The 14,739-nt window shown below is 34.6% G+C and overlaps 1 protein-coding gene across 2 annotated transcripts in view; it reads right to left on the bottom strand.

The window, feature by feature from the left end:
• The window catches only part of GMDS (GDP-mannose 4,6-dehydratase), a 273,055-nt gene that overhangs the window by 70,497 nt on the left and 187,819 nt on the right, over positions 1-14,739 (bottom strand). For both annotated transcript variants that reach the window (XM_039319712.1, XM_039319713.1), the window contains exons 8-9: positions 13,316-13,434; positions 2,214-2,310 (exon numbers count right to left, since the gene is read on the bottom strand). In XM_039319712.1, the coding sequence (XP_039175646.1) occupies positions 2,214-2,310; positions 13,316-13,434 (216 nt within the window). The remainder of the gene's footprint in view (positions 1-2,213; positions 2,311-13,315; positions 13,435-14,739) is intronic.

Raw genomic sequence — 14,739 nt, 5'->3', positions numbered from 1 at the left:
AACTTGACAATTTTAAGGCATGTGGACTTCAACTCCCAGAATTCCACAGCCAGCTCCCATTCTGGGAGTTGAAGTCCTCATGCCTTAAAATTGTCAAGTTTGGGAAACACTGCCCTATAACGTTTAGATGATGCTGTGGGGTGTGGGCGGAGGGCGTAGCTGCCATGGTACTGCAGGACTGCCTGGGCGATCTGTGACGGGCCATGGAGGCCAGACAGGGGGGCAAGGGGCAGGCAGCGGCAGAGCAGGCAGGGTGGGAAGTGGAGCGGGGGTTGTTGGGTGGTTTTTGGGCACTCTGTCTCTAAGAGGTTCGCCATCACTGATCTATAATCTCTTTCCCAAAATACCACCTACACATTAGCAAAATGATTCTAGCTAAATAATGGGTAAATAAAATTACAGTTACTTCATAGGTTCTGAGTTCTTTATTAGGTTTCATATAAAATCCCTGATGTATAAGAAATATAGCCAACAGGGATACTTTAGGCTAATTAGAGATACTGTCATGCAACTTGCCTTAGATATGCCTCATTGGATAACAGCACCGTTCTCAAGTCAAATAGTGTGGAAACTCATTAATAAGGTATTCATTGGAACTTGTAAACCTCCTCAACAGTTTGCTCCCAGACAGTGGCAAGAATATCTAATTATGTAAAATACTGCCCAATTCATAAAATAGGGATCCTTCTCATTAATAAATGGACAACTGAAAAGCAATTCTTGAGATCATGGTAAAACAGAAATATTAATTGTATACTAATGGTGTTCTCTGATAATGTATTGCTCAGTTAACATTATTTACATTAAATCATTTTCTTGTTAAGATGCTCACTTTGATTTATTTCTACAGAAAAGCCCCAAGTGAGTTGTCAAAACAATAAAAAAAATGAAACTATAAATCTGTCAAGAAATTATTCTAATCATTAAAAATGCTTGCTGTTTAAGAATCACACACACATTAGGTTTTGAGAATGTGTAACTTATTTTAAAACCTAATTTTAATGCCCATAGGAACAGTACAGAGGAAAAACAGTCTACCAAAATCTTTTAAACATTTATGAGTCCCTGATGTATAACCATTCTCTCAGGTTATGAATTTTCTGCAATACAGGTAATCCTTGGTTTACAACCATTTGTTTAGTTCATACAAAGTTACAACAGCATTGAAAAAGTGACATAACTTGTCCTCACACTTATGACTGCAGCAGCATCCCCACAGTCACCTGCTTAAAGTTAGACTACTTGGCAACTGATGTGTATTTATGATGGTTGCAGCATCCTGAGGTCATGTGATCATTTGCAACCTTCCCAGTTGGCTTCTGACAATGGGGGAAGTCAATGGGGAAAGCTGGATTCATTTAATGACTGCATGATTTGCTTAACAGCCATGACAAAAAAGGCTGTATAAATGGGCATGACTCGCTTAACTGCCTTGCTTAGCAATGGAAATTTTGATCCTTACTGTGGTAGTAAGTCAAGGACTATCTCTACATTGTTAACTTTCTACATAAAACAGCTAAATCAAAATTCTGTCAATATAAATTTATAAGGTTGTCTGTTTCAGGACCATTTGCTTATTCTTTAAGTATTGTTTTTTTATCTATATCAGTGGTTCTCAACCTGTGGGTCGGGACCCCATTTGGGGTCGAACGACCATTTCACAGGGGTCGCCAAACAAGGCTGTCCGCCATTTTTCCCCCTTTTCTTTGGCCACGCCCCTGGCACCCGGTGATGTATAAGTGGTTGGGGGTCACCACAACATGGGGAACTGTATTGTGGGGTCACGGCATTAGAAAGGTTGAGAACCACTGATCTATATCCCCAGGCAAATCCACATGTTGGATCTTAATTTCTTTACCAATAGAACAAGTAAAAGTGGAAATGATAAATATATTAAGTACATTGCCTCTGTTATTATTTCTTTATCAAGCAGTCTGCAAAGTATTATATGTCCAGAACATCAATGGTAATTATATCAAAATTAGGCTACGTAGAACATCAAATAATCACTCCCACTTATGGTCCCCACCATCTGCTTGTTTACTGAAGACAACTGAAAGCTGTAAGTGGCCAACTAACTATTGAGAAAGACTGAAAGTTAGCAGCAGGGAAGCAATTACAAACCTCTTGTAACCAGCTGTCCAAGTGCTGCAGTTTGGTGACTGAGTGATTGGAGCATTCATTAACAAAACTGAAAGAATGTTTTCACTTACTACTTCCGTTGGTCTGTAGTATTTATGATTAACTGTCACGTGAATCTTGCCTGTTTCTCTGCATCGGCCCATTTCGTTCTCATCCTTTCCTTCCCACCTGTAAAGAGATCAAACATTTAACACATGTAATGACTTTACTGACCTGGGGACAGGGAATTTGGTTCTCTGCTTCACAGACAAGGCTTGTATTAACTTTCTACATGAACATGTCCTCACAGAAACAAGTAAATAAAAAAACAGATAGGTGCATAACAATTTTTACTAAGATTCAGTTATTTTGTGTACCACACTTCAGTTGTAGCATACTTTTTTTAAATCCCAAAGCCGCCCCTTTGAGATGTAATTATTTTAGTTTGCAGATACAAATAGTGGTATATATTAACAAGCACATTTGACTTTCTCTCTCTGTATGTATCTCAATTTTTAGTGGTGCCAACCCAAGAAAAATTGTTCTACAATAAAACTTTTAACAAGACTATCCACTGTATTGGACTCTAACTGTATCTGTTTTATAGTTTACAGAAAAGTTTATTCAGAAATTGTTTGAACATCAGACTAAAACCCAGACATCTGAATTCTTCTAATTTTTCTGTATTGCTTTTTTAACATAATTTTTGGTTATTTTTAACAGTCTTTCAGACTTTTGTTTAATATGCTCCTTGTATTGTACAATGACATTAACAATTGCCTAGAAAGCCACATCTTGGGATTTATAGAAGATAAATTGTTGTGGTCTATTTAGGCAAATCTTTTTGCCCCTTAAAATCCTTTTGCCTATTTAAGATCCTGTCATTTTAAAAAGCTAAAATGGAAAAAGCAGGTGAGGCACCCTCATATTCATAAATTACAACCAGAATGAACAAATTGTGTGCATATGTTTACATAAAGCAGCAATCCTCGCCACTTCCCCATCTTAAATTCAGAGGTTTCCCATATATATTTTGACCTAGAAAACACTTCTTGCAACATCAAAGATTCCCAAACCCCACCATATGTCTTTCAGTCTCACAATAAAGATACTTGAATGGGAAACAGGAGTAAATTTTGGCTGAACAAGGTCATTCATTGTCTGCATTTGGAGAGAAGCATCAATTATCACAATGTTTTAAAATAATATGTAATCAAAGCTTTGCTACAGTGAACATGTATGTATGTATGTATGTATGTATGTATGTATGTATGTATGTATGTTGAAGAATGGAAAGAAAATGTAGAATGAAGAAAGTCTAATTCTTTCTATTTTGGTGTGTCTAACCCTTGGCCCATGGGCTGCATGCACTCCTAGACAGCTAGTAATGTGACAACCCTCTCCCAGGTCGGAAACATTTAACATTATTCTGTGTTTTTAGTGATATTTATGTACATTAACTATATTACATATTTTATATGCTGCCCAAGTCAATTCCCCGTCACTTCAGTGTGGCCCAGGCAAGCCAAAAGGTGGGAAACTCATCTTCTATTGTGTTTAGAAACAGGGGCACTTATGCAGATATCCTTTAATGAAGACCAGATATAACCGGTAATAATAACAGACAGTTAATAAGAAAAAAAGGATATCGGAAAAATATTTGAAAAAAGGTGAAGAAGATGAACTGAAACTAGTATACCATAAAGGCTCATTGAGTACTGGAGAGACCAAACTAGCCTACAAAAAAGATTACATGGCCGGTATATTAGATAAATAGCAGGCAAAGCAGATAATAATAAGATCTGGCAATGGCTAATAGTAGGAAATTTGAAGAAAGAGACAGAGAGGCTAATTCTGGTGCACAAGACCCAGCTTTAAGAACAAATGCATACAAAGCCAGAATTGAGAAGACAGCAAAACACAGCAAATGCTGCCTCTGCGAAGAAGCTGAAGAAAAAAATGGACCACTTAGTTAGCTGCTGCAAGAAGATTGTAAAGACTGACTACAAACAATGGTATGACAAAGTAGCAACAGTGGTATGTCTGCAAGAAATGCCATTTGCCTGGAAGCAAGAACTAGTGGGATCACAAAGTAGACAAATAGAAAATGAAGAAGGTAAAGTGCTCTGGGGCAGACAAGCACTTGCCACATAACACCCCATATTTAACAATTGCTGATAAGAATGGCAACAAATCTGGATAGTAGATGTGGCAATATTTCGAGGCAGCAAATGAGAAGAAAAAGAACTGGAGAAAATACAAAGAACTCAAACACAAGAACAACAACTGTGGCAAAAAAAAAGCAAAGATATGACAAAAGTGATAAGTGCCTTTTGCAATCCCAGAACATCTGGAGCATCGGCATTGACAAAATCACCATCAAAAGACATTTTTACTTGGAACACTTTACATTTTGCAACAATACTTTTAATATTATTAAACAACACCAGTCTATCCCAGGTCCTTGGGAAGTACTGAATAGATGGATAAAAATGCCAAATCCAGTCTAAATATCTGGTTGACTGTATGACCAACCATGAGAATAATAATTTATTAAACCAATATGCCACCTGACTCTAATGACTCTGGGTGGCTCACAACAATCAAATAAAGAAATGACAATAAAATATAAAAAATAAAAAAGATGGCAAGCACAATGAAGTGAGGGTCTCTCTTGGCAAAAGCCTGAATAAAGAGCTAGGTCTTCAGAGCAATTGAATTTATCTTATACTTTTTCATTTGATAGATTATAAATTGAAATGTTACAGATCATGTAATATTTTCAATTCACCGGTAGCAATTTACTGATTCTGGAAGGACATAGTAAAGAAGGTATTCAAAGCAACTGTTCAGTTGCCAAGCAATTGTAGAATGTGTTTTTGATCCATTTTCTGATTGATTGAAAGGGGATTGAATAAATATATGGAGGGCAGATCTATCAGGGACTATTAGTGCTGAAGATTCAGTATTATCTTAAGTTAGGTGATATTTGATAGAGGAAAGGTTTTCTCAATGCTTTTCATGTATTTATTTATCAGAAACTATCCAAGTCCTTCATAAATTGCATTGCTACGGAAATGAACAATAATTTTCATTTACTGAATTTATGCAAAAAACTCAAGCAAAAACAAAAAATGAACAAAGGTGATTGGATAACACTAGATTACTTTTATTCCTATATTCCTATAAAGCAACATTTTCCACATTTTATCTTGGAAGATCAAATGATCTCTGCTGTAGAGTTCATATTGCCTAGTTATTGCCAGAAAAGACATTAGTTTTAAAGTAGCATATTCATAGATATGCAAAGACAGTTACTTAATCACTTTTAATTACTAAGATCAAATAAAGGAGATTGCTTTCAAGAATGCATTAGAAGTGATATGTATTAAAAAATATAGCTAAGTCAAGTCTTTATTTTAGTCATTGACCAGCTATTTTCAAGTAAAATTAAATATATTTTTGAACTGTGTAAGTAACAAACTTTCTGGAGGCAAGAGGGAATAAGGGGGGGAATAATCTTTTTGTCTACTTCTTAGACTGAATTGACAAAGCAGACATATTAAATTTATAAGATGCCCTGTTCCAAGTCAAAGATAACAGAATCTAGCATACATATGGTGTAATGTGACTGATGTTTAAGCTTAAAAACATGTAGTCCAGAACTATCTCATCAATTCTTGTGGGACTGCTTCTTATAGCAAGTAGACTAAACATAATGCTTTAAGACTACTCTTTGTCAAATCAATTTAAGCTTCTTGAATTGTTTTGACAATGGATTTATTATGCCAATATAATTTAATAACTGCACCTATTATAATGTGTTTTTAATTAATTTATGTTTAATTAATTTAATTCTTGCTTAATTTCAGGGTCATTTTTTGTGGTAAAAGACCAAATGCCAATCCGATGAAACATTTCTAAATAGCTTCACATTTTCTGTTTCTTGCACATCTACTCTATCACATTTGAAATAGGGATCATCATAAAATAGCAATATTTTAGAGGAAGAAAGCTGCTTCAGTATGAATGTTGCTTAATGATTTTAAAACATTCTACAGTTTTAAATCTTGGATAAATTGTACTAGATTAGTTCAATATAAAGTGCATAATAATTACTGGAAAAGCAATACAAGAAAATATTCGTAAACCAAAGTTTTAGAAATAAGTGTTTGAGTAAAAAGTTGCATAGTTGGTTTAGGAAGTAATTTTTTAGGCTAGTGAATTTGTCACTAATTGTCAAACAGATTAGCCACTTCACTGGAGCTTGTCTAATGCATTCACAGCAGTATATTAATATGCACCCCAAAGTTTTACATGAGTTTTTCCATCACCAGAATGAATGTATTCATTTTAAAAAAGAACTCTAATGGTCAATTTCCTTCCTTCCTTGTTAATGTTCAGAGATGCTTAACTGGTCAGAAAGAATCAAAATAAAAGCCCAGTTTTAAAAACATGCTAACATTTCAATTCTGCTCAGCTGCTATTAATAACAAGATCAGCCCCCAAGAAGACAATGATCAGATTGCAGGCATGTTTGCATATATTTGTAAAAAACAAAAAGATCTTTCAACACTTTTCCTATATTTTTGCTATCAGTGTGCAAATTAATTATTGATTTAAAAGCAAATATTTGATAGAAAATAAGTTAGGACTATAATATATTCACAGTCTTCTAAATAAGAAATAAAGAGCAGCAGCAGGAAAGTATTTTTTTAAAATCCTCAAACTAAGATAATAACATATAGCTCTTTCAAAACCCCTCATGTTACCTCTATAGAAACTTCAGCAGCAAAATGATAATACTTAAGAAAACAAATCCTAGCAGCAGCCATGGTGAATTTTCTCACACAAGCCATAAATTTAAATCAGTAGAGATTTTGCTACTGATTTTAATCAAGTAAGAGTTATCCTGTTTAGGAACTAAGTACAATAATCTGCTGTCATTTATTTATGTTTAATACTCTTTTAATTTTTAATCATTTTTGCCTTCTAGTTGGAAAATAAACATTGGTAAGCAATGAATACCAATATCATTGTTTTGAGCCATAGGCTTAACAGTCCTTGAATAGTGTTTAGTTTACTTGCCCCTTTTGTGTAGAGTCCAGTGGGCTGGGGGGAATGAGAAAATGTAAGGATACAGAAAAAACATCGGAAGAATGTGTTTGGTCATGCATCTCATTTTAATTCCAATAGCATTTGATAAGATAGGCTATGATGAGTGAAACTAAATAAGGTGTAATAAGGGAAAACCAGCTGTTCTTCTGAGGTCCTTCAACTCTGAGGTACCTGTGCCTGGAGGTGAACGGTGTCTGGGAAATTAGTTCCCTTTGTTGCTGTCCTCCCCTCTTTCACTACAAAGTGGTTTCTCCCTTTACACCAGCTCTCTGGGAAACCAGGAGAGTATTAAAGGTGAAATCCTCGCCCCACCCTGCCTCTGGCTAAACAACCAAAGGGAAACCAAACAAAAACTTTGATTATAATCTGACAGAAATTCTGGTCAATTCCTGATTTCAACAAAATCAACCTTGTTAAAGATACCAAAAAAAGATACAGTTCTACACAGAGCACACATTAAAAAAATAAAATAAAAATTCAAACACAATTTTAACTATATCTAAATAACTTTCAACTTTGCCTGAGGTAACTCCTTATTTAGCTAATTCCCCCAGGAAATGCACCCCAAATCTGATAGAACATTTTTCTTTTTCTTTATTGGCCCTCAGTAGTCAAATGACACTTCCTGGGCACATCAGGCTGACTGTTTTGTAAAGGGCCAGCTACTTCCCACTCCAGCAAGGATTTGAACCTTTGTTTTCCAAGTCTACAGGCAGAACCCGGAGTCCTCAGTAAGGGGTCCATGGGCACCAATGGGCTAACATCTTTCGCTGGAGCCCATCAAACTCTCTTCTTTGCTAGTCTTTTTACATTTAAAATGTTTTCATTAAAAGTGAGGTTGCAAACAAACAGCAAACAGTCAATTTTCAGTCTCTTAGCTTTAAGAAGCTAGCTAATTTTGGTGGTTAAAAACCTATAGGAGCATTCCGCTGGACTTCAACATACATGCCATAAGCCTTTGTTCCTGGTACAACTCAAGATTTTGTAGCTATGTTGATAACAATGAGATTGTTCCAACAAGTTATTAGCCTAATATTTTTGTTTGTTTGTTTGAATTAACTCTATGCTGCCTCTGAGCAGCTCAAATCATGTTACACTATATCCTGACTGTATCTGGACAGTTATGTAAAATTCTGAAAACAGGGAATTTAACATTTATTCCATCCTCAAGGCCAGATTATTTTCACTTGAGATTTAGAATTTCAGCAGTTTTTTTTCTTCTTTGCAAGGAAATCTGTAAAAAATGCTCCCTTTTCAGAGAAATGAATTGTGAAGGGAAGAATGGGATTTCTCATCTGAAATAGCTAGTACTCCTGTTGCTGTCCTATTAATTCTATGAAACATGGAGACATTCTGGGAAATTGAAATAATCATTTCTCTCTTTAGAAAGGCATATATGTTCCTGAGCTAAGGGTAATGACAGGAAAGAAAGCTAAAGCCTAAGTCATGGGTGTCAAAGTCGATCGTGTCATGTTACATATCGTGATATATTGCGCCATTTTTTGCCTTTGTGGAGAGTGTGACGCATCAATTTGACAACCCTGGTCTAAGTGGATGAAAACATACTTCAGAGAATATAGAACATAGGTGCGAGATTATGGTTGAGCCTAATAGGATTTCTTTTTACCTGCAATGGATGCTAACTATTTTATCTAAATATGCTTGGACAAGTTTACAATAAATAAACTTTCATTAAGTATAAAATAAAATAAAATGGACTGTTTATAACATTAGATCAGTTCATTTGCTAAGGCCTTAAAAGATGTAAAAAATATGCTTCTTTGTGTTAGGCCAATCATTTGCATACTTGTTCCTTATCCTCTTTGTTGCAGAACATTTTGATTGATTGATTATGAGCCATCAAGTCATTGTTCACTCTTAGTGACTACATAGACATTTTTCCCCATGATGATCTATCCCTAACTTGCTCTTTCAGATCGTCCACTCATTGCCAATTGGTCAACCTCATTTACTACCAGTTTTTAAAGCCTCAGAGCTTCTCCAAAAGCACTAGGTCTTTGTTTTGCTTTTTCTTTCTTGTGATGTTTTTAAGAACTCTTTACTTATTTAAAACATTTGTAATCTGCTTTTTTTCAAACAGTTTGTCCCTACCGGCAGAATAAATGAAATTTCTCGCAAGAAGAGACACCCACAATAATTTCAGGAAAAGGCAATATAGACTAATGTGATTGTGACAATATATTCATTACATTTCGACGTAAATCTCAACCCTTCAAGCAATGCATACTTTTACTCTGAAACTATATGCAGAATTATAATAAAAAAAGCATTCATAAATCTTTCCAAGACCTGATTAGGCTTCTCTTTCCTTTTTTTACAGCATCCATTAAAAACTCTTGTATATTACAGTGGTTTGAGGCTATTCTTACAGTCCTGCTCTTGTTTAATAAGATTAATGACAGAAAATTAGTCAAGACAAGTGTTTGCCTGTTTAGTTTATCCTTCTAGGGTTAAATTAGAGGAGGGAAATGTTCCTTTGTCATGTTATTTAATTAGTAATAGGCAGAAAGAATTTTTTCAAAAATGTTTTGCTAGTACACTGAAATTATTTGTAGCTCAAAGGCCTTCTTGTCAATGCAAAGAACTAAATTAGAGTTTGTCTGACTCTTATCATTCACCATTTTTTTTGGCACTAGCAGTGTTAAAATATTCAATTATATTTCAGAAACAAAAGATCTAACTCTTCGAGCTGTTTATCTGTCACTTGCCAAAGTTTTTTTTTTTTCAGACTAATACAATAAAACATAATGATCTTACTAAGCAGATAAACTGCTGAGTCTGATATTGAGAAAGCATTTTATAAATCAATAACATGAAATTAATTATTTTTATTCTTTACTTAAAAGCATAATTACTATTCTCCATCAGGATTTTAAAATTAAAGTGACATGTAATATATAGGTAATCCTCATTTAGTAACTGCCTCATTTAGCAACCGTTCACAGTTACAATGGTAATGAAAAAGTAACTTTGTGACTAATCCTCACATTTATGACCTTAGCAAGTCTGCAAAGCCAAAGAAAGCTTCAGTAATGTCATAAGAATAGTTGTGGTTTCATTTGGTGACTGCTTTGCTTAATAAATAAGCTGATGGTCCTTATTGTGGGACTGTGAATGGTCGCTATATGGTGCAGTCACTAAATGAGGAATACCTATATTCAAAACTGGTTTTGACTTCACAAAGCAGTAAATAAGTGGATGGATAGAATTTCATTCGTCTATAACTATGTGATTAGCTTTACATAAATAAATTGCTTGTTTCTAGATCAGGATAAGAGAGATGGAACAAGGAAACCAATTTTATTCGTTCACATCTTCACCATTCTATTTTAAGACATGGTTGTAAACACAAAAATACTTAGTATTAGTGTTACCAGAAAAAACTATGATTTACATTCAAAGATGCCTCCCATGAGAACTACTTTATTGGTAGTAAATGTTTACATTCCATCAACATACGAAGAGCCAGCCATTCTAGTTACAGGTAGTCATCAACTTACAAACATTTGTTTAGTGGCTGTTCGAAGTTACAACCGCACTACAAAAAAATGACTTATAACAAGCCACACGTACAACTGTTGCAGCATCCTCACAGTCACATGATCAAAATTTGGCCACTTGAAAATTGGCATGTATTTATGATGGTTGCAGTGTCCTGGGGTCATGTGATCACATTTGCGACCTTCCCAGCTAATGTCCAACAAGGCAAGTCAATGGGGGAAGCCAGATCTGCTTAACAACTCCAAATGATTTGCTTAACAACCATGGCAAAAAAGTTGTAAAACTGGATGTGACTCACTTAACAACTGCCTTGCTTAAAATGGAAATTCTGATCTCAACTGTGGTTAGAACAAGTTGAGGACTACCTGTATTTGCATCCAGGTAGTCCTCAACTTGTTCATAAGAAAACTGGATGCAGCATGAAGACATCTATATTGTAATATGCTTACAATTACCTCTTACAAATAAGCAATTTTAACTCCCCAACCTGAAATATTTTTCATGTATGGACATGCACTTCTGTGTTCTTTTTTTCTACATTTAGAGAGTTCATTAATTTGTCTTACTTTATTTTTAACTGAATCCTATATCCAATCCATCTCTGTCTTACATCAATTTGGACCATTTATTATTAATTGAAAGATATTTTTATTTCAGGTGCTTGGTATTAAAAACAAATTAGTTAATGCTGAAAGAAATTAGCAATGTAAGTTTTCCTAATCATGCTAACATTAGGAACAGTTGAACTAAATTCCAATAATAAGCAAACACACAGCTTGTGCTTTGTATGTTTTTCAAAACATAGTCTAGTGTACAATAATGAACATAAGATTGTGGCTTATTTGTTTTCCATTCCCCAAACTTTACTTCGATCAGAAAACTTATTATTATGTTTATCAAGAGAAATTATAGCAACCATTAAGTATGGGTGACTTAAATAAAACAACTGCATTTAGTGATCTTGGTTTGTCTCAATAAAGCAAAACGTACACAAGCCACCATTTTACCTAGATGTGGCAAGCTGAAAATGGGAAAAGCTTTAAAACTTTTACCCTGGCAGTATCAGAAAAGGAGAAAGGAAGAGAATATGATATTGTGGTTCAGGCATATTGTATTAAAGGTATCAGTGATTTTCACAGTTCCATTTTAGTATCACGGGGAAAAGTGTTCCTCTTCCTTCTTTTTTCTAACTGAGTTTAGCTTGCTTATGCATGGGCAACAGAAAAGACACAGAAGCAAGAAAGTGATAAATACAATAAAGCAAAATATAAACTACAGAAAGTATTTACAAAGTGATCCTAATTTTATTATCTGAATTAGAGAAATATTTCACTTTTGCAATAAACCCAGTGCATATGGAATATGCAGTATAAATTGTGCTTTATGCCTCAATATTTTTATGGCTAAATAGAGTGGCAATTACTGGGGGGGAAAAGAGCGAGATTGTTAATATTGCTGTGGACATTGAAAATTCAAGTAAACCTAGAGGTACAGTTTACTATTCTGGGTGGTTACCAGTAGAAAAATTGGATATGGGGAACTGGGGAATACTAGAGAAGAAGTGAACAATAATATGGATACATAAACAATAATTTTACTTTCATAATAAATTTACTATGATATAGTACAATCCAAAATCAATTATATAGATACTAAATAAGACTAGGAAGTAGTAAATTAACCTAATCAGACTCTTCCATACTTTATTACTGTCTCATAATTTGTAAATTCACTGATAAGTTTTTTATTATTATTATTGAGTACCAAATTTTACCAGGAAAGGACTATTAGAAGCATATTAGGTAGCTGCCTCACTCCCTTCTTTTATTCCAAATCTAGATGTGAATAATTTTACTACATTAGTTACTTCGAGTATCTTTTTTATGGAAAAGTAGAATACAAATTCAAACAATGTAGCCTTCTTGCTTCTCTTTGGAAGTTCAATGCATACTGTGTTTAAAGAACAAAACCTGTTCTCTAGCTATATTCTTTTTTTAGTACATCTGTCAGAATTTTAGCTATGTCTGAAAAAGCCTGGCAGAAGCTGTCATTTGGATTAGTCTAGATTAGCATGAAGTTTCTTCCTGTCAGTTAACATTGACACACATCTCAAACTTTCAGAAAGGGATCATTTTAAAACCAAATAAACACCAAATGTAATGTCATAGTGGTCCACTACTATTCGGCATATATATGCTTTGAGATTAGGCAGAACTTTCTTTTTCTTAGTCAAGAGTGATATATCTTCAAAATGGAGTGAAATATAATTGATATATATTCAAATTCTCATAAAATCAGATGAAGGAGAAAACATATATCTAAAAATACTGTGCCATAAATTTACAATCAAATAAATCAGGGGTCTTCAAACTTGGCCCTTTTATGACTTGTGGACTTCAACTCCCAGAATTCCTCAGCCAGGCATGCTGGCTGAAAATTCTGGGAGTTGAAGTCCACAAGTCATAAAAGGGCCAAGTTTAAAGACCCCTGAAATAAATGGTCATGAATGAAAAATCATCATGCAATATCATTATCATTGCATGGCTTTACTTACACAATAGTTTTACCAATGTTCTGAAATGCCTTCTCCACAAATTCACGGACACTGTGGACCTCACCAGTAGCTATTACAAAATCCTGTGGTTCATCCATCTGCAACATTAGCCACATTGCCTGCGGAAAGAAAAGTAAATTCTGATTAGTCACCAGGGTAGAAATAAGGAATCTGTGCTTTCTAGTCCTGCCTTAGCCATGAAAAACTGGCTCAGTGACTTTGGATCTCTTATTCTCTCTCAGCCCAACTCACCTCACAGGTCTCTATGGCAGTGTTTCTCAACCTTGACAATTTTAAGGCATGTGGACTTCAACTCCCAGAATTCCACAGCCAGCATTGCTGGCTGTGGAATTCTGGGAGTTGAAGTCCACATGCCTTAAAATTGTCAAGGTTGAGAAACACTGCTCTATGGGGAAAATAGAAGGAAGAAGGAATATCAGTTATGTTTGCCACTTAAGTTATTTACAAGAAAAAAATAATAAAATGTGATATAAATAAAATAAATAAATACATTTTCTTAATCTTCTTTGGCAGTTTATATTGCAAAACAGCCCAATTTGATTTTCATGGACAGGTTCAGGTCCTTTTCTTGGCAACAACATGGAAGTGGCTTCTAGGATTTTTTTCCCTTTACTTCTCAGTTTAACATCTTACCTGCATACTTATATTATTCCATTTTGGAATAAACAATGATATACAAAGCAGAAAAAAAAGTAAAAAATAGTAAGCAAAGAAATTAAACTATATTGTTGTTGTTTTTAACTATGTAGTTGTGTCCGACTCTTGTGTCTTTATAGGCAAATGTTCTCCATGCTACCCTATCTAGCACAGTTCTTCCAATTGTTGTATGTTCAACTTTGCATCAGATTTGATGTTATCAAGCCAACGTGTGCGTTCTTTGCTTGCACCTTCTTCTTTGTTCACTAACCATTCCTAGCATCATTGCTTTCTATGATGAATTTGTAAGAATAACATGACCAAGTAAATCAGACATAGTCTTGTTTATTTATTAAGGTATATAGATTTCTATTTTTATATTCCCTACCCAACTATCTGGAATCAAGATTCTCTTAGTTTTACAGACATACAACATATCCATTCTTACATTTCATTTGGTAATTCATGCTCTTTTAACCTTATTCTTTGTATATGCAGTAGTTATTACTATAAAGGCCCATTACGGCTTTAGCCTACTGTGGCTTTCATTTATAGAGGAGGTGTACATTAGCTTACCAATAGTTTTACCTGTGTTTTTTTTATCCCAAAGCTGCTTTTCCAAAAGGCAACTGGACTTTCTTGGTGTTTTTTTTCTCCCCTTGAAAACGTTTCACTTCTTATTCAAGAAGCTTCTTCAGTTCTGATTCTTGGATGAGAAATGAAATATTTTCAAGGGAAACCCCCCCCCCCCAGAAAGCCAGTTGCCT

The sequence above is a fragment of the Crotalus tigris genome, unplaced genomic scaffold (genome assembly GCF_016545835.1).
Source record: "Crotalus tigris isolate CLP2741 ecotype Arizona unplaced genomic scaffold, ASM1654583v1 scf7180000023608.1681014, whole genome shotgun sequence".
Classification (NCBI taxonomy): domain Eukaryota; kingdom Metazoa; phylum Chordata; class Lepidosauria; order Squamata; family Viperidae; genus Crotalus; species Crotalus tigris.
This window is presented reverse-complemented; position numbering and strand designations above follow the sequence as displayed.